Source organism: Raphanus sativus, chromosome 4 (assembly GCF_000801105.2).
Source record: "Raphanus sativus cultivar WK10039 chromosome 4, ASM80110v3, whole genome shotgun sequence".
NCBI lineage: Eukaryota > Viridiplantae > Streptophyta > Magnoliopsida > Brassicales > Brassicaceae > Raphanus > Raphanus sativus.
In genome coordinates, this window is record NC_079514.1 from 5814482 (window position 1) to 5832659 (window position 18178).

General features: G+C 37.2%; 6 protein-coding genes and 1 pseudogene across 10 annotated transcripts; 2 read left to right on the plus strand and 5 right to left on the minus strand.

The window, feature by feature from the left end:
• Positions 1–2836: 2836 nt before the first annotated feature.
• Positions 2837–5047, minus strand: LOC108836214 (uncharacterized membrane protein At1g16860). The gene is made up of 4 exons (XM_018609406.2): positions 4166–5047; positions 3860–4015; positions 3569–3780; positions 2837–3259 (listed from the first exon to the last, which is right to left on the minus strand). Exons 1-4 carry the CDS (start codon positions 4937–4939, stop codon positions 3067–3069), a joined length of 1335 nt encoding a protein of 444 aa, XP_018464908.2. The 5' UTR covers positions 4940–5047; the 3' UTR covers positions 2837–3066.
• Positions 5048–7205: 2158 nt separating this feature from the next.
• On the minus strand, positions 7206–8788 carry LOC108854672 (probable carboxylesterase SOBER1-like). 2 transcript variants are annotated; one of them, XM_018628285.2, is made up of 6 exons: positions 8441–8784; positions 8258–8310; positions 8012–8135; positions 7817–7938; positions 7623–7730; positions 7206–7501 (listed from the first exon to the last, which is right to left on the minus strand). In XM_018628285.2, the coding sequence occupies exons 1-6, from the start codon at positions 8721–8723 to the stop codon at positions 7400–7402; spliced, it is 792 nt and encodes a 263-aa protein (XP_018483787.1). In that variant the 5' UTR covers positions 8724–8784; the 3' UTR covers positions 7206–7399. The 2 variants fall into 2 exon arrangements, with proteins under 2 accessions (XP_018483787.1, XP_056863268.1); XM_057007288.1 differs by having other exon boundaries at positions 7623–7938; positions 8441–8788.
• A 147-nt stretch (positions 8789–8935) lies between these two features.
• LOC130510707 (carboxylesterase SOBER1) lies at positions 8936–10443 on the minus strand. Of its 2 annotated transcripts, none has more exons than XM_057007290.1 (6): positions 10200–10443; positions 10000–10052; positions 9712–9835; positions 9505–9626; positions 9323–9430; positions 8936–9215 (listed from the first exon to the last, which is right to left on the minus strand). In XM_057007290.1, the coding sequence occupies exons 1-6, from the start codon at positions 10411–10413 to the stop codon at positions 9198–9200; spliced, it is 639 nt and encodes a 212-aa protein (XP_056863270.1). In that variant the 5' UTR covers positions 10414–10443; the 3' UTR covers positions 8936–9197. The 2 variants fall into 2 exon arrangements, with proteins under 2 accessions (XP_056863270.1, XP_056863269.1); XM_057007289.1 differs by having other exon boundaries at positions 8936–9225.
• A 152-nt stretch (positions 10444–10595) lies between these two features.
• On the plus strand, positions 10596–11956 carry LOC130511981 (mitochondrial pyruvate carrier 4). 2 transcript variants are annotated; one of them, XM_057009991.1, is made up of 5 exons: positions 10596–10745; positions 11129–11227; positions 11309–11361; positions 11450–11523; positions 11655–11956. In XM_057009991.1, the coding sequence occupies exons 1-5, from the start codon at positions 10691–10693 to the stop codon at positions 11698–11700; spliced, it is 327 nt and encodes a 108-aa protein (XP_056865971.1). In that variant the 5' UTR covers positions 10596–10690; the 3' UTR covers positions 11701–11956. The 2 variants fall into 2 exon arrangements, with proteins under 2 accessions (XP_056865971.1, XP_056865970.1); XM_057009990.1 differs by having other exon boundaries at positions 11129–11361.
• A 232-nt stretch (positions 11957–12188) lies between these two features.
• On the minus strand, positions 12189–13677 carry LOC130511980 (uncharacterized). 2 transcript variants are annotated; one of them, XM_057009989.1, is made up of 3 exons: positions 13216–13677; positions 12690–12893; positions 12189–12572 (listed from the first exon to the last, which is right to left on the minus strand). In XM_057009989.1, the coding sequence occupies exons 1-3, from the start codon at positions 13516–13518 to the stop codon at positions 12444–12446; spliced, it is 636 nt and encodes a 211-aa protein (XP_056865969.1). In that variant the 5' UTR covers positions 13519–13677; the 3' UTR covers positions 12189–12443. The 2 variants fall into 2 exon arrangements, with proteins under 2 accessions (XP_056865969.1, XP_056865968.1); XM_057009988.1 differs by having other exon boundaries at positions 12189–12575.
• An 871-nt stretch (positions 13678–14548) lies between these two features.
• LOC130511858 (alkaline ceramidase) lies at positions 14549–16112 on the plus strand. The gene is made up of 3 exons (XM_057009620.1): positions 14549–14794; positions 15012–15308; positions 15403–16112. The coding sequence occupies exons 2-3, from the start codon at positions 15055–15057 to the stop codon at positions 15914–15916; spliced, it is 768 nt and encodes a 255-aa protein (XP_056865600.1). The 5' UTR covers positions 14549–14794; positions 15012–15054; the 3' UTR covers positions 15917–16112.
• A 213-nt stretch (positions 16113–16325) lies between these two features.
• LOC130511076 (uncharacterized) overlaps positions 16326–18178 on the minus strand; it is a 2278-nt pseudogene continuing 425 nt past the window's right edge.

The following is an 18178-nucleotide window of genomic DNA, read 5'->3' on the forward strand; positions in this document are numbered from 1 at the left end:
TATAGATATAGATAAATTGTTATATATCTTATTTTTTAATTTTTATAAACGAAATAATTATTTTAAGATAACAATACAGTATATAAGAATTATCTTATTTATATAAAAAATTAATCTGACTAATATAAATTCGTTTTTAATATTTGAAAATTCCCCTTAATTATTATATATATTAATATTAATTTATAATGTAATATAACATATAAATATAATATTATTAACTTAAAATTCGTTTTTAACTTTTAAATTAAAAAATATTATTTTCAGATAGCAAATATATATATATATGTGAATTATCTTTATATTTAGTAAATTTATAATCAAATATAACATATAAATAACAATATTATTCACTTAAAATTCCTTTTTAGTTATATAATAATAAATTATATACAAATTTATTAAGGGTAGTATCTATACTATTATTTGCGAAGTAATTTCACGTTAAAATTACTTCGCAAATAATAGTATAGATTATCTATCACATACAAAAAAAAAATATCATTAATGTTTAATGAAAACTATAACTACATTTTAACAACTTTTATTACTCTTCTTTAGAAAAATCATTTTGATAAAAAAAATAATTGAATAAAACACTCAGATAATTAATTATGAAAAAATAAAAATAACTATAACTGTTATTTCCATGTTTAGATTTTACAAAATAATTTCATAAATAAAAAAATTACATTCGCTAAAACTTAAACAAGCTTTCATATGGAATTAAATATTTTATATAAATAAGATGTTAGAATCAATAAATTGCCATCAGATATATGGTTAATATGATTGTATATTTTATGTTAATAATATAAATCAAACATAAATAATGTAGGATACACAAATTGTTATCAAACATTTTATTATTAATACCACTAATTACCATATATATACTTTGATTATATTAGGTACTTTCGTAATTTTTATTTAAAAAAAGAAGGAAAAATAATAGTTGCACACTATTAATTATTTTTTTGATTAGTTTAATAAAAAGGTATACCAATTATTAATTTGACTGAACATTTAGATAGTACTACTTGGTTTGTTTTGTTTAGCTCCAGGACAGAAAAACGATTTCTGTTAGAAAGTTTCTAACTGCTTCTCATTCTCTCACACTCGCTATACATTATGGCCCATATCATATGTCTATAGTTACAGAAGTATGTTTCAGGTTTATAAAATGTTAAAAATATATGCAAAAAATAAGCAAAACATAAGCAAAAAAAAGCAAAATTGTTTAGTTAAATTTTGAATTGATTAATTAATCATTAATCTTCAAAATATTTGTGATATATTTAATGTTGGTAAGAAATATAATGTCTTGACATGTTGGTAAGAAATATATGTCTTGACATGTTGTCTTATTAGAACATTTTTTTTAACTACTTCCTTCTTCATTATTCCTTCTTCTTCTTCATTTTTCATTCCTTGCTTCTTGTACCACTACATACCAATAGGTAACCGGAACGGCTACAAACTCCCCTTCTTTGGCGATTAGAGCAAAGTAAGTTGAATTTGGCTTTTCTAAACTACCGTCGAAGCGCACATCACCGGCTTCGTTTTCGAGAGTAAATGCTTTCTTTCCTTTCCCGTCACCTTCACACGGTCCCGCTCCCTCACCTTCACACGCTTCCATTCCGCCACCTGTTCACACTCCCTTTCCCTTACAAGTCTCATCCCTTTTCACGTGTAGTTTGACCCCAGCCTCAGGACCGCTACCTGGGTACTCGGTGATCCCTTTGCGTCTTAGAACATCCCTTTGGTTGTATCTGCAGATTTCTTCTCCATTATCTCATACGCAATTGAGAACAAAATCTACCAAAACCCCCTCTAAATGTTAGTCACTGCCAACTTGCTAATCTGATCTAACAATCTTGTAAACATCTGATGCATTGAAGATAAGTTTGGCCACATGATGTTTTATCTTGCTGTACAAGTAACCTTCAGTATGATAACTTCAGTATTTTTGAACTTACGAGTCCAATGGCGAAGAGATGAAGAAGAACAAAGATAACCGCTAAGAAGAACAAAGAACTTACAAGTAACCTTCAGTAAGATACGATTCTTAACCTCTATTAGGGGTGTCAAAATGAGCTAGCTCGCTCAGCTCAGCTAAACTCATTGTAAGCTCGGCTCTTTCATGAGTTAGCTCAGATCAGCTCATTTATTATATGAGCTTCAGTATGTAAACTCGTACTCGGATCATCTAGATCATGAGTTAAATGAGCTAACTCGTGATCTAACACAAAATAATTATAACTATATTAAATTAAACATCGATAAAATTACTTCTATAGTATTATTCAAAATTTAATAAAACTATTTATCATAAATAACTTACCGTGAGTTCTGAGTTACGATAAGCAAAGTGAGAGGAGACGTATGTCAAATTTGAGATCAATAAAATTTGTGAGAGAGATGATATGGTTAACGTGGGTTTATATAGAAGATTTTGATAATTTCTAAATAGGATAGTCTCTTTTTTATTTCTTCGGAAAAAGTATAGATAACTTTTAAAAGTTTTACTCATATATTACTTATGTATATTTTATATTTTAGTTTTAAAGATAAATATGATAAATATACAAATTATCTTTTTCCATAAAAAATGAACGAGCTCATGAGTCAGCTCATGTTCATTAACGATCGTTCATATAAATCGTGATCTTTTTTAAGCTCGATCATTAAATTCATTTATTAAATGAGCTTAAAATATAGTGATCATACTCATGAAAAAAATGAGCTGAGCTGAGCTAACTCATGAGTTGTAACTCATTTTGACACCCGTAACCTCTATCAGTGGGAATACTTAAGTGTCTCGTGATGCAATGAATAGTAAAATGGAACATAATATTTATTTAAGCATTTACAATTTGGAGCGTTATGTACACAAAACAAAACATAAACCCCAAAGAAGGGGGGCAAAAAAACAACAGCTAATAGGGTCATCGCAAAAGACATTCCTCTCATTCTTTCTTCTGTCTCGTGAGCCTCTCTCTTAAGCATTTATATATAATTGAATTTTTTGGGGAAAAAAGAAGCATTAGATACATATATTTGGTTTCAGACAGGGATGACATCAGCGTTTTGATTATCGTCGCAGGTGATGATTAGGCCATCTGCATAGGTCGGGAGGAGGCAGCGCCACCACCGGCAGCCAGTGGAGACAGGTTCTGCTGGAGGAACTATCATCAGAACGTTGTCGTGTCTTCTCACCATTCCCATCACGCTCACCGTGCTTCCTTCTTTTATGTATCTGATCATATATCACCACACAATCAAATATGATTTTAACTCAGCAACAAATGTGAAACCAATAAACTTGCAAAAGATCATTTCTACTAAAGACAGGTGACTTTTGGGTCTCTCACTAACGTTAGTCACTGATTCAACCTTCTTGGCCTCTGCACGCCGTTTAAATTGACAAAACAGCTTAATCCCTAATACAAATCAGGGTCCAAGATTTGTATAGTGACTCCAATAAATGTTTTTTTTTATCTTATTAGTGATTGGCTAAGATATAGATCATAAGAATAATCTAAGATAGGTGTGGAATATAGCATACCCTTCTTTGAGACGCATGACACGGTTATCAGCAGAGAGGTTGCGATCCGACAGCCACTTTAGGAAGCTGGGAGACAAATCTTTGTTCTGAGTCGTTACATTAGCCACCTTCGCCGGTTTGACGAAAGGAGAAACTTTTGATCCATATCCTGCTTTTACCAGCGCTCTTAATCCAGATTGGAAGTCTGATATGTAAAAATCCGAAACATATCTCTGCCAAAGATAAACATAAACCACATCAGAACTAACCAGATCTTGTAATAGTCACTGAGACAAATATCAAGAAACTAACCTCTGCGTGTCTAGATCCCCAAGAAAAGCATCGATGTTTTGGATTTGCGGATCTTCCACCAAGACCTTTGTACTCATACAACTCCGTGGAAACATAGACGCATCTTGGTGTTCTTTGGTATGATGACTCTAGTGGAATGCTTCCACACGTTACAACCTACCAAACAAAACAAAAAAAGGTTAAACATTTCAAACAAAACAAGGATAATGACATTCTAAAACACCAAACTGAAACACTCACTATTAAAAGACAAAACTGGAACTTAACACTAAAAAGAGATCTTTGTCCTAAAAGGTGAAAGCTTACCCCAGTAACTTTAACGAACTGTCCATCAATGGCGCCTCTAAGCTCAGCATCTGGATACTTCTTGATGAAACTCAACAGCCCTTTCCTTCCCCAAACGCAGTTCCAAACCAAAACCACCACGGCGGGAACCACCGCCGCTATAACCGCCGCAATCACCACCGGTTTCTTCACCGCCACAGTTAAAAACGCCCCCACAAGCAACCCCATCGCCGCCACGATCACCACCGCCCAGACAACCGTCTTCGGCACTTTAAACCCGACCCGAACCGGGTCGGCGTTCAGACACGTCACCGACGACCCGTATTTCGCCTTGCTCGATCCCAAGTTACTCACTTGACGGTCCATCTGACCCGACCGTCTGGACCCGGACCCGATCGGACCGGATAGCGAACCGGAGGTTATCAAACCGGTAGGCTGGAGCTGAGAGAGCGGACCGGAAGATTTCTTAACCGGACCGGAGTTGGGTCCGGACCGAACGGATCCACTGTTGGGGTTCGAAGAAGAGGCGGAGACACGCGGCGGCGCATGCTGCCTGGAGTTCCCGCCGCTGCTGTTACCGCCGACGATGAGCGGCGGAGGAGGCGGAGGTCCTTGGGGATCGAGGAGGGAGACGTCGAACATCCTCCCAAGCTCGCCGGACTTCTTGATGTCGCCTCCGGTGTAAGGCACGGCACGAGCCGCCATTGTCGGTGGTCGTGGTTCTTTAGGCTGTTCGAGCTTACCGGAGACGTAGAGTCCATTAGGAAGCTGGTGGGATTGGATCCGACCCGCCATTTTACTAGAGAGAGGGAGAGAGAGAGAACTTTACTCTCTTGAGTGCTTCAGAAGAGAGAGAGAGAGAGAGAGTGTGGTCGCGCGTGTAGTTGTGAGTGGCAGTGAAGGTGGAGACTGGAGAAGCAAGAAGAAGGACGTCGTAGGATGTTAGATGACGATAAAGGGTATGTAATGATTATCATATTACGAGTTTGCCACTTTGGTTAAGAGAGGGTTTGTTTTTGATTGGTTGATTTGTAACAGTAATCCCTATAATCGTTCGCGCTTTTTTTTATTTACACTTTTTCCATTTATGTTTCTAAAAGTTGCTGAAGAACCCCTTAATTTTGACCTAGAAAAGGTGACTGTTAAACTACGAGTATCCATTTTTCAATTATTAATCATTAATTGAAAACTACTAGGATTTTATTCATTTCGTAGTTGTTACATAAGTGATATGTTTATACCAATCTCGTCACCTACGAAAATTTTCATGCATAGACTGCAAGTCCAAATATCATGTTTCCTAATTTGGCTACTGCAATAAGGAAAGCACACAATCACATGTGAGAATCTTGAGAACTGTTTTAGACTATGGTCTTCTTTGGTATACAATACAAACTCTTGCCTTGGAACGACAAAAGTGTAGGCCTTTGACCATTGTTGACAATACAGAGGCTTGAACATCAAATTCGGAATTCTTTATTGAATTAAAGATCGACATTGTTGTTGCCTTGTTGGTGTTGTTCTTACTATTATTATTTTATTAATTTGTTGTAAAAGAAGTTTATTAGAGTTTTGTTGTTGGAGTCACAAGAATTGATAGACCTCTCTTAGGGTAGGACCATCTCCAACGTCCCAATGCCAGCGTTTCTATAATCATTAATAAGTTCATACACGTATAGATTATTTGAATGACAATCATCTTCTCTTGTTACTTTCTCTTTTTTTTACTAACTCTTGTTACTTTCTCTACCTTGTAAATTTTTTTTGCATTTTAAATTTCGAATGATGTTCAATAATTGAAGCAGTTTAAAATATACACTATAGTACAAACATAGTTAGTAGATTGAAATCTTTGTTTCAGATTTCAGCGGCTATGCGCCTATGCCAGTTGTTATTAATTATTCAAAGCTTAAGGTAATACATCGGGTTGATGATTATTTTTCTTCCACTATGAAAAATCTCATCAAGTAGTACTTGCAGTCTTGGATAATACTTTTAAACATTTACCTACCGATCATTTGGTTGTGTTTGGCTATAATTTAGATATACGAGGCTTGCTAAATTCAGGTTTCCTTTCGATATATTAAACCTTATTGAACATTTGACTTAGCAATGACATCATTTATTAAGATTTTAAGCATTCAAATATTTAGAAAACAGTCGCACATGTTTGTAAATATCAAATAAAATATGTATATATATATTGTTCTCATATTTTTTTTTCTTGCACTTATTACTGGATTCTTGTTCTAGCTGTCACTAGTGTTAAGATTCTGTAATATTTGAATTCGCTAAGGGGTAGTTGAGAGAAATTAAAAGTAGTCGGTGGGTGCAGCTGAGAGAATCCAAAGAGATAAAATGGGCGCAAATGGGAAATTATGGGTGTAGACGAAAATACCCCTGCAGTATCAACAGACCCATGCAACTGATTTGGATTTTCTATATTGGCTTCTGTCGGATCTAATAATCGTTCACTAGTTAAATGATTTCAAATTTAGATATCGACATATGCTGAAACTATATTTATTAAAATCGTTTTCTTTTGTTCAGAAGAACATACACTGTTAAAACTATGATGTGAACGTTTATCTTCTTTATTACGTTAAATAAATTCCACTTACAAAACATCATTTTCACAAAAGTTTAGAAAATATTATTTGATGGCCATTTGCCAGACATAAATTGTATATCAATAATTACTTTGAATTGAACGTTAGCAAATACTAAAGATTTGTATTATTATTCTTTTCACGACAGAAAAAAACTATTTGTATTTTTTGAGCTATTGATTTATTTGCACATGTAACATATATAAGTTGTAGTTGTAGTCACTTATATCTCATGGTGCTGACAGTCCCAAAAAAACTGTATATTGATGTTGTCTTCAAGTATTGGCATATGATTTTATCAGATCAACACAAATTACAATAACCAAAAACCAAACTATACCCACTAAACCAAACCGGTTTGGGGTGTATTTAAATAGTCATTTGAGGTGATTTGTATTAATATGATAACAAATCTACTAGTGATTTTAAAAAAAAAACTTTAAAATATAGTGTGATTGAACTTGTCATTTCATAAAATATTCTTAAATCCACAGTTATTGAACAAAATTAAAATGGAAGATTTTAGAATATTTTAGTTGTTCTTTTTAGAGTGTTTAATCATTTCCATATGTTCAATCTTCTGATTATCCATTTAGCAAATAGAAAATTGAACTGGTTGGACAAACAAACTCGATCTCAAAAGCTTTTAAGAAGAAGAAGAAGAGGAACTCAGCATCCTCTGTTTGATCCATGACTCCAGATACTGAAGCTCATTATTACTAATCGAGTGTCCAAGATCTGGATATGCCTGCAGATAAACGATTGGTTCAAAAATAAGAAAAACAATCATGGGGAGCAGCAACAAGTGATTCTAGTATTTAGATTTGACAGACTTATTTGTATATTGGATTTGCTTATTATGAAGGTACCTTAAATTCACAAGTGACACCAGCTTGTTGAAGGAAAGGAAGAGCTGCTTGACCAGCTTCGAATAGTACAGTCTTGTCATCAATCCCATGAGACCACAAGATTGGCGTCTACATATGCACAAAAAATTAAAAACAGTCACTAGAAAAATAAAAAATTTGACAAGAAAAAGAAAAAAACAACAACAGATAGAAACCTTGATAGCATCTTTGGTAAACTGATTGATGACAGAAGAATTGAATGGAACCCATCCACTAAAGACTGCACCTCCTCCAAGAGTTTTAGGGTAAAGCAGAGCACTAGCCAAGGTTAATGCCCCTGTAAGTAAGAAAACGATAGTCAGTAGATGCAAGACTATATATCAAGAGAAAATGAAAAAAAGGGAGATCACCTCCTTGGCTAAATCCACAGATATACACGTTTTCTGGCTTGATTCCTCCTGCAATCTCCTTATCTATAACAGCATGAACGTTCTTAACTGCTTCAAGCACACTGCTTTCATCATTTGGAGAGGCCTATCACATAAAAGCCACACACTTAGATACAATCGTAAGAATGCAATAAAGGTTCTTTCTTTTAACTATTAAAACTACTCAGAAACCATTAACAAGTTAAAGAGTAAGAGACAGTTTGTTACCGCGGTAAGAGGAAGCTCACGGATGTCAAACCAAGAAGGCATCACCATACCATCTACACAAGAGGACAAGAAGACACAATCAAGACAAACTAAAGATTTCTACAGGATAACGAGATTCACAACACTGATAAACACATCCTTGATCTATTAAAATTTAGGAACTTTAAAAAGATCAAATCTTACGATTGCAGGAGACTGGATTCGGAGGAGCGGATGGGAAGAGCCATTTGGTGTTGCTAAACTCGGGAGACTTGAAAAGTGTCTTGATGGGTTCGTTGGCAGGTCCGGAATCTCCAAGCCCGTGAAGCCACAAGATGAAGGTTCTTCGAGCCATGGAGTCTGAAGAAGAGGGAGATGATGATGATGAGTAAGGCTTGTCTTCGAAGAAGAATGCGAAGAAGAGGACGGTGCTCAACAGTGAGATCGAGAAGAGAACGATCGGTTTCGTCAATGTGCTTGTTCGCATGTCAATATCGATCCTGCCTTCGCCATTTTACTCGGGAGACAGATCTCTCAAAGTTGTGTTTTTTTTTTATGACAGAAGCAAAGAGATGTTTGCTAAATGACCAAAATACCCTCGGTGTTTATTTTTTGGCTATGTTCTGTTTCTTTTCATGACGTGCAGGCAAGATTTGATTTAACGTTTTGCAAACTGAAAGAGAAAAGTCTTGAGACATATATACAAACATTATAGTTCTCATATTAATTACCAAACAGATACTTGATGAACAATGTTTTTATCATTTGCTTACATGACCAGAACAAGAGAAAGAGAGCTTTTTAAGTAGTAATCAATGTCCCTTCTTCTTTTGTCTTCACAGATAACATGATATTCGTATTGAATGAAAAACATTGCTTTAAGACATTCAGGACGAAGACGACGAGGAACTTTGCATCCGTGACTTGATCCATGACTCTATATACTGTAGCTCCTCGTCGTTCATCCAGTGCGCAAGACCTGGATACGCCTAATCAGATAGAGAGAGAGGCTGTTTTTTAGTATGTTGGACGATCTTTTCTTAGGCCTGTTGAAATAGAAACTTCCAAAAATGATTTTGAAAATACCTTGAATTCACAGGTGACACCGGCTTTTTCAAGAAAAGGAAGAGCAGCTTGACCAGCTTCAAAGAGCACAAGCTCGTCATCAGTCCCATGAGACCACAAGATCGGTGTCTACATTTTCCAAAAACATGGAAGAGACTTAGAAAACTCAAAAAACAATGACAGGAAAAATACAGTTGATGCACCTTTTTAGCTTCTTCTGGAAACTGATTGATCATTGAAGAAGTTAATGGAACCCAACCGCTAAGGACAGCTCCTCCTCCAAGTGTTTTTGGATAAAGAAGAACACTAGCCAATGTTAAAGCACCTGCATTCAGAATCTTAGTGTTAGGAGCCACCAATTGCAAGTGAAGATTCATGAAAAGAGGCAAAGAGAGTAGAGAGAGAGCAACCTCCTTGGCTTATTCCACAGATAAACACATTTTCTGGTCTCGTTCCTCTAGCAATCTCCTGGTCTATAATCGCATGGACCTTCTTAACAGCTTCAAGAATGCTGGTTTCATCAATTCGAGATCCCTAACACATAAACCAAAGTTACTTACTAGACGTGATCCCGTCAAATAGAATTTGTAAAAAAAAAAATGCAAGAATGCTAATATTACATAACGTTACAAAATCCAAGGGTGTGGAAGTAGCTAGCAGTTTAGAGAGTTCAGATCAAGAGAGAAGGAAAGAAATACCGCTCTAAAAGGAAGCTCAGGGACATCAAACCAAGAAGGCATCACCCGACCCTCTGCACAATAAAAACAATAATGAAACAAGGATCAAAGATTTTTTTCAGACAACATTTTGATCTTTATATTGGACACCAAACCACAGAGCAATAAAAAAATATGAATCCAAAGAACAAAGACAATAAATATAACAAGGAAGATCGTACGGTTGCAGGTAACGGGATTGTATGGAGCAGAAGGGAAGAGCCACTTAGCGTCACTCAGCTCCGGGGACTTGAAAACTGTCTTGATGTTTTCGTTGGCGGGTCCAGAGTCTCCTAACCCGTGAAGCCACAAGATGAAGGGTCGTCGAGCCATGGCGTCTGAGTTCCGCGAGGAAGAAGAGATACAAAAGAAGCAGTTTCTCAACAGCTTGACCATCAGAGAAGAACGACTTGTATGTACGGTACCTTGCGCTATTTTTCTTATAGTGATATATCTGAAAAGTCTTGTCGACGACTTTTTAAATCTCAAAAGTCAACTGAGAGAAAACAGAGAGGAGAAGCGGAAATGACTGAAAAGCCCTCGAGTGCAGGCTTTTGTGTCTAAACGACATCGTATTTTACCAGCAGCCCTTTGGTAAGAAGAAGAGACAGAGGAAAGGAAACGAAAGAGAGAATCTGGTGGGGAGAGAGAAGATTGATTGATCGAATATCAAATGGCGACATCGAGGCTTCAAGCTCTGTGGAATCACCCTGCCGGTCCTAAAACCAGTGAGTCCCTCCTCCTATTCAAAGATGTTACCTTTTTCGATCTACTCTCGATTTTGGATAATTGAGCAATCTAGGACTCATTGTGGTGAATCCTGGTTTGTTTTTTACTGATAAAAATCAAAACTTTGTTGGTGGGTTTTTGACTTTTCGGATTAGGATTGATATATGATCTTTGGGGAAATGTAAGAACTTTGATGGTACACAACAAAGGATCACTCTTTCTTCTTTTATACATCAGTGAATTGATAATCCTCGTGTTTTGTTCTAAGTCTGTGCTATCCAATTCTCAGAACAGAACTGTAATTAAACAAGTGATGATGTTAATAAGCAGTCTGAAACTGGTTGTGGATGTGAACAAGTGTCTCTTGTTTTTTTTTGGTCAGTTCATTTCTGGGCGCCAACGTTCAAGTGGGGAATAAGCATTGCTAACATTGCAGACTTTGCTAAACCTACTGACAAAATATCATACCCTCAACAGATTGGTAATTGCATCCCACTTTCCTTTCCTTTGTTTGTCTTTGTCATACCTCTCAATGATCTTACTCTAATATTATCTCTTTTAGCTGTTACATGCACTGGAGTTATCTGGTCTCGTTACAGCATGGTTATCACTCCCGTGAGTTGTCCTTTTCTTGAACACTTCTCATTATGCATATAATGCCATCACGCCTCTTTTCTGACTTTTGTTTGATTTTGATTTACAGAAAAACTGGAACCTCTTTAGCGTCAATGTTGCTATGGCTGGGACTGGCATGTACCAGCTTGCTCGTAAAATCAAGTGAGATCCCATTACTTCTTACATTTCTTCTAATATCTTATATCTTCTTTTTGGCTATTATTTGCAATGCTTTCTAGTTTCTACTAATGAACATTTTGTTAACTAGTGAACATTTTGTTTTTGCTCTACAGAAACGATTTTGCATCTGATGTGGAGCCTGTTGTTGCCAAAGAATGATTACGACGAAAAACAAGAAGATGAAAGCATCAAAGGAAAGATGGGATATCATCTCCATATTGCTTGTGTTTGAAAATCTAGTTTCATGATATTTGATTTTTCCTTTTCATTCTCAGATCTTAAGGGTCGATTTACTATGAAATAAGTTCATCTTTTTAATACCCCATAAACGCTTCTCTCTGTCTTTGATGCGGTATCTATGGGAACTTTGTTTCAGTGAGCTTCTCCTGCGGCTGTGATAAGTACCTTATAAGCTCTTCTTCCCTTTCTATACAATAACAGTCTTCTCTCTCTCCGTGCCGACATATTTAAGTTGACACATTGAACAGTCGTCCATCATTATGCCACTTCCACCAGAAGAACATGAATAAAAGACTCGATATCAATAGTACCAGAGATGTCACAGGAATGTAATAATGAATCTGAAACATCATTTTCCTGAGGTTTGTTATTTGCTTAAATCAATGAGGTCAAAAGCTCTATTCATATCCTATGAAACTGCATCATTCATAATCAAATTAAAATTCAGAACAAAATATCTTCTATGAATCGAATGTTTAGTTCCAAATGAATCGAGTCTGGTCAGCAAAAGGAAAAAAGAACAAGCCGTGTGGAAGTACAGACCAGAACAAGGATCTGCATCCATCTCTAACAACTGCTTTCTACTTTTCTGTATTTGGTCATTGTTCCTGACAACGTGGTGAACCTTGAGGACAAGGGGACGTAAATGGCGCCAGTATATATCACTCTTCTAATGGCTCGGCCCCTTTGGAATTGTTTTCAGAATCTACATCTACATCGTTTGCGTTCAAGTTGAGTCCCGAATCCTTACTGCTTTCGTTCAGATCTTGTCGCACTGTTTTTTCTTCCTCCTGCTGAGAAACAGATAGAGAGATTCAAGTATCTAATTTAAGATCACTTCTTCAAATAGACTGTAGTGTATTCAAAATTTGCAGCGTGAGGACAAAAAAAAAAAGAGAAAATGTTACCTGATTATCTTCCATAGGAACATCATTCATGTCTGGTTTTTCCTCAATTTGTGCTTTCTTCTCGCTTGGCTCTGCTGCACTTGCGTCTTGCTCAATTTCTTTCTTCTCCTCTTCCTCAGCCTTTTCGTCTTCTTCTTCTTCTTCAACCTTATCATCATCCTCAGTTTCTGTAACTTGGTTCTTCTGCTCTTCAAGTAGTGCGATCTACACCATTTAATCCCACCACTTAAAAACTTCACAAGAACTCTATAAAACGACCAATAATATGTTGAATGAATGAAAAAAATACTGAAGCTCCATAATTTTAATCCAAAGACGATTCAACCATACAGCAAACGAAACTCCAATGTCTTAACTTTCTTGCTAACAAAGTTCACAACTTTAGAAAGAAACATTTTCAAAACATGATGTACTAATGAGACATAAGACATAAGCTAAGTCTAATGAGTGTCCTTTTCATATGTAGCTCTCAAAAAGGGTGAGAGGGCTTTCTAAAAATGTTTGATATGAACGATTAAACCCTAACCGGAACGAATTTGAATCTGCGCCGCCGCGGAGGATCTAGTGCGGAGTCCTCGCTCGGAGAAAGACTCTCGCTTTGACCATCTTCTTCTTCGTTGTTCTGAGACAATGGCGCCCACTTGAAGAGAAGCAACTGCGATGATGATCCATTAGCAGCGGAGGAGGAGTGATTGTTGTGTTTCTTGGCGGAGGGAGAGACGTGAACCCACTTCTTCTTCCACTTCCTCACCGGCCCTGTGAACACCGTCGCCGGTCCTCCGTAACGAGTCGAGGATCTTCCTAACCGTCCTCCTCCTACTCCTTCCATAACCACAACTCGCGATTCGCTGATTCTTCCAATGATCAAATCCAATATTCCAATCACAATGTCCCAATCCAGCTGCTGATCGATTTTTTTGTCTTCCTCCGTAAGAACAAAGAAAGATCCTTTTCTGAGATCCAATTTTGCCTGAAGACTCTGTCTGAGTTAGAGGGTGTTTCATTATATATACTGTAATATTCGCGTCTACCAATTTAAATCCGTTACCGAAGAATGTCACTTTCTAAATTGTAAATTTATTTTTATTATAACTTTTTTATCATACAAAACTCAACCAACACATGAATGTGATGATCATATACGTCTTTCCCTCAAGAGATCACAATATACAATGACGAAAACCATGGATAATAAAAACACATAAGAACATTGCCTCAAGCAAAAGAAGGAGACAAGATAATTATGTAAAACATAAGAGCAAAAAAAAAAAAAATCAAATTGCCAAGATTCAGTCTTCACATGAATGTGATTGTTTTAGGATGCCATTTCTAATTTTATTAGGTTACCTGATGAGTGGTCAGTGACTAGCTAGTGCTTAATCCTTGCCAAGTTTATGTTTTTTTTGGTTAAAAATAATTTCTTCATGAAAATCTCTCAACCGTTAAAACAAGTCAAAGTTAACTGGGAAACCATAAAAGCGTTTTTCTGCTTGCAACTATGAGAAGCTTCATATGATTTTGAATATTTTAGCTTTGCCATTTCTTATTTTGTTGTTAAGAAACAATTACTTAAATTTTAAATTAAATTCTTTCCAATTTTTTTAAAAAAACAAGTGAAAAAGTTGTATTAATCATAAAGTCAAGCTACATATTTTAAATGATTGGATGATAATCTGAATACCTAAATCAGGTAAGAAAGCTTTAATATACGTCCCTAATCAGTAATTTTTTTAATCCACATTAAAACCCAAATACAAATTTACTAATCACTAATTTACCATTTGACCACCATCATCACATGTCGAGTGTCGACGGTGTATACTAGTCAGCGCGCCACACTAGGTCTTTCTTTTATTTATTCTCTTAACTTAATCCAAAATCCCAGAAATTAAAAGACGAAAATACCCCTCAATTGTCGAAACAGAGAAGGGGAGAAATAGAGAGAGACTCCGAGAAAGGTCATCCCGAAGATTTGTTCGCATCTGATTCCTCCGATCTCCCATGGCTAAGAGGTTTTATTAACAACACTATAAGAGCTTTCGCTGGGTGAAGGAGAGAGAGAGAATAGATCTCTTTTAACACCCTTCCCGCGCCTCGATTAAACGGTTTGTTCTTCGTTTGTTCCGTTTCGTGTTTAGATTCTCTTATTTCGCTTCCTCGATCGTAAAGTTTTCACATTTCTGACTTTTTGGATCTGGGTTTTCTTCTGAATCATCCCTTGTATTGATCTGACCTAGATCCTCCATCACTCTTTTAGCTCTTTCTGTGTGGTTCCTTTGAGATTAGTTTTCTGATGAGTTTGTTTACTTTTGGTATTTGTAGTGTCAAAAGTCTCACACTTGAGTTTTCGAGAAGGATTAGAAAAATGGCAGATGGGATATCGAGCTTCTGGGGTCCGGTGACTTCCACCATAGAGTGTTGTGAGAAGAACTACGCCTACTCCTCTTACATTGCAGAGTTCTACAACACCATCTCCAACGTCCCTGGGATCCTCTTGGCTCTCATCGGTCTCGTCAACGCCTTAAGGCAACGGTTCGAGAAGAGGTTCAGCATCCTCCACATTTCCAACATGATCCTCGCTATCGGCAGCATGCTCTACCATGCCACTTTGCAGCACGTGTAAGTTAGTTACTACCCTTCAAAAAAAAGTTTCTAGCTTGTTAGCTTTTTTCTTGATTCGAGTTTTGGTCTCTTTTGATTGATCCAAGCGCAGGCAACAGCAGAGCGATGAGACGCCGATGGTGTGGGAGATACTTCTCTACATGTACATCCTTTACTCGCCGGACTGGCATTACAGAAGCACCATGCCCACTTTTCTCTTCCTCTACGGTGCTGCTTTCGCTGCTGTCCACGCTTTCCTCAGGTTTGGGATCGGTTTCAAGGTCCACTACGTGGTCCTTTGCCTTCTCTGCATCCCTCGGATGTACAAGTACTACATTCACACCGAGGATACCGCGGCTAAAAGGATTGCCAAGTGGTATGTCGCCACGATTCTTGTGGGGAGTGTTTGCTGGTTCTGTGACCGTGTTTTCTGCGAGAGGATATCTCAGTGGCCTGTGAACCCTCAGGGGCATGCCCTGTGGCATGTGTTCATGAGTTTCAACTCCTACTGTGCCAACACGTTCTTGATGTTCTGTCGAGCTCAGCAGCGTGGATGGAATCCGAAGGTGAAGTACTTTCTGGGAGTTCTTCCTTACGTCAAGATCGAGAAGCCAAAAACTCAATGAGGGGGAAAAGAGCCCAGAAGATCATAAATATAGTTTTTTTTGTTCATCGTTTTGTCAGAAATTTCGACGTTGGTTTTCATTTTTTGCAAGTGAAGGTACTCTCAGAGTCTAGAATTTTTTTTGTTCTTTGTATTAGTTTTCTTGGGGATGAATGGATGATGATCTTATGAAGAATTGATTTCTTAACTTGCTGAAACGCTGTCTTTGTGCATTATCATCTTTAACTTGATCACATTCTTCCTTCTCAAGTATCAAGGTTCTCTTAATCAATTTAACAACAATCCTTTTGGGTTGTGTTTCGTCAACATTTGTTGTCAGGTCATAAAGCTTGATTCAAGGTCTTCACAATACCTTAGAAAGAAGTGGGTTCTCTAACTTTTTACGTAATGAACTTTTTAAAATCTCACAATGATGTTCCCAAAACTCATATTTTGTTTTTCCTTGAATGGTCTTTCAAAATGATGTATCCAAAGCTATTACAGGTTTTCTCTGGCCTAGTTAAGAGGAACAATATTATCTCCCAAAAGCTGTGAAACAAGTTTTACAATCTCAGTCTTCAATCCAAGAAAAAACCTGGAAAACTAACTCTTAAAGCGATGAGTAAAAGTTTGTCTCCTGCTCTGCTCTATTCCTCCTGCAGCTCATATATCTGCATGTATGCTTCTGATAGTTCTACCATTTGGGGAAGTGTTTCTGCCACATGCAAATCCTGCATCTCGTACCTGCAATGCATTGACATTAATATTCCGTCAGTTTTATGCTAACATACCCGTCACTGTGTGTTCGAACTGAGATATATCTGATATGCTAGAAAGCTCATTTGCGAAACATTAACACACGAGATAAGTGAAATTTTTGACATTCCTATCTCACGCAAGTAAAAAAGAAGCACAACTTTTTTTACAAGGGATAAAAGCTTACCATAGTTCTTGTGACTTGCGCTGCACGAAGACTCTGAAGTACCCATCCTCAGGCTTACCATCATGCACAATGTTGGCGATTAGATTGTACTTTGAAGAGACCTTCTCGCCTTCTGCAGCAGTAGGCAGTGATGGTATGTAATCCCTCAGCTCCATGTCTTTCACTGGGAAGTTAACTGTGCCGTGGACAAAATTTGAGTCAAAATTAACCAAGCAATAATGATCCTTGTAAAACATTAATGTCACAAAAATCCAAATAGACTCACCCAAGGTAGGGTTCTTCTCCTTGAAGAAGTTATTCTTCTTGAACCGAACCATATGGAACATCAGGTAAGGAGGAGACTTGGTTACACGATATCTCATTCTGGCTAGCTTAGGGCGGACCACCTCCGTCACAGTTTCTCCATCAAACTTCTTCAATAAATCGAATAGAGCAACCTGAACCAAACATAAACAAAATTAGCTCCTGCTTATCTCACTTTGCTAACTAAAAACTCAAAGACGCAATGGCAATCCTTAGTGGATTCCAAACCAAAAAGGACTCAAGTGAACTCTTCTAACTCATAAAGTGGATTCCAAAAAAGACGGTCAACCCTATGCTAAACATCACACAGTAACCTTGTAAGTTTTCTAGCTCAACACACCGCACATGTTATTCATCATGATGTCCCCCTTTCTGGAATGCGTTTTGTAAAAGGGACCGCAGCAAAATTTGCAAGGTTGAAATAGCCGTAACTTAAAAGTCTAAAGCAAGAGGTGTGTGATATACCTGTGGAATAATGTTTTTTCTCCATGACATCTTTGAAAAGAGGAGGCGGTGGCAAATCTAGCCCAAGCATCAGAAAAGGCATCCTGGAGACTTCTTTGTTTTCATTGCCTTGATACTCTCTCACAACCTCCAACTCACCCTGTGATGATGATTACCAGATTATATGAAAATGCATCTTTTCGCACGAAGTTGTATCGAACTACATTACGTTGACGTGTCAAAAGGATAGAAGCATACCTGGAAGCACTGATGGATGATACTGCTAGCGTTCTTTGAAGGCCTAAGATCCATGTGCAGAGTGTTGAGCAGCCACGACATGAACTCTACTGGATCTGACTGCTGGCCTATCCTGAATCGTTTCTTGCTAGCCTTCATGACCGCTTGCAAGAACTCATGTGGACTGACCTGTTGCCAAAATGTAAATTAAATTAGCAAGGTCGGTCCTCTCATTAGGTGAGGATATGAAAAAGTGAGGCATGATAATAGAGTCAGACCTGTCCTTTAAAGTTTCGAGCATGCCAAATCTTACGAGTGAGTTCCCCAAAGCGGTGAACAAGAGGAGACTTGCAATGC

Bases quoted from the DNA above. Each gene is read 5' to 3' on its own strand.
- LOC108836214 (XM_018609406.2), bottom strand. From the start codon at position 4,939: ATGGCGGGTCGGATCCAATCCCACCAGCTTCCTAATGGACTCTACGTC. The intron at 3,781-3,859 runs GTTAGTTTCTTG...TATCTTTGGCAG, and splicing joins GGGGATCTAGACACGCAGAG to AGATATGTTTCGGATTTTTA. The intron at 3,260-3,568 runs GTATGCTATATT...ATATATGATCAG, and splicing joins GTCATGCGTCTCAAAGAAGG to ATACATAAAAGAAGGAAGCA.
- LOC108854672 (XM_057007288.1), bottom strand. From the start codon at position 8,723: ATGCGAACAAGCACATTGACGAAACCGATCGTTCTCTTCTCGATCTCA. The intron at 8,311-8,440 runs GTAAGATTTGAT...CCTCTTGTGTAG, and splicing joins GAATCCAGTCTCCTGCAATC to ATGGTATGGTGATGCCTTCT. The intron at 7,939-8,011 runs GTGATCTCCCTT...TCTTACTTACAG, and splicing joins CTGTGGATTTAGCCAAGGAG to GGGCATTAACCTTGGCTAGT.
- LOC130510707 (XM_057007289.1), bottom strand. From the start codon at position 10,413: ATGGTCAAGCTGTTGAGAAACTGCTTCTTTTGTATCTCTTCTTCCTCG. The intron at 9,627-9,711 runs GTTGCTCTCTCT...TTCTGAATGCAG, and splicing joins CTGTGGAATAAGCCAAGGAG to GTGCTTTAACATTGGCTAGT. The intron at 9,226-9,322 runs GTATTTTCAAAA...CTATCTGATTAG, and splicing joins GTGTCACCTGTGAATTCAAG to GCGTATCCAGGTCTTGCGCA.
- LOC130511981 (XM_057009990.1), top strand. From the start codon at position 10,691: ATGGCGACATCGAGGCTTCAAGCTCTGTGGAATCACCCTGCCGGTCCT. The intron at 11,362-11,449 runs GTGAGTTGTCCT...TTTGATTTACAG, and splicing joins ACAGCATGGTTATCACTCCC to AAAAACTGGAACCTCTTTAG. The intron at 11,524-11,654 runs GTGAGATCCCAT...TTTGCTCTACAG, and splicing joins CAGCTTGCTCGTAAAATCAA to AAACGATTTTGCATCTGATG.
- LOC130511980 (XM_057009988.1), bottom strand. From the start codon at position 13,518: ATGGAAGGAGTAGGAGGAGGACGGTTAGGAAGATCCTCGACTCGTTAC. The intron at 12,894-13,215 runs GTTAGGGTTTAA...TAAATGGTGTAG, and splicing joins GCAGATTCAAATTCGTTCCG to ATCGCACTACTTGAAGAGCA. The intron at 12,576-12,689 runs GTAACATTTTCT...TCTGTTTCTCAG, and splicing joins TTCCTATGGAAGATAATCAG to CAGGAGGAAGAAAAAACAGT.
- LOC130511858 (XM_057009620.1), top strand. From the start codon at position 15,055: ATGGCAGATGGGATATCGAGCTTCTGGGGTCCGGTGACTTCCACCATA. The intron at 15,309-15,402 runs GTAAGTTAGTTA...ATCCAAGCGCAG, and splicing joins CATGCCACTTTGCAGCACGT to GCAACAGCAGAGCGATGAGA.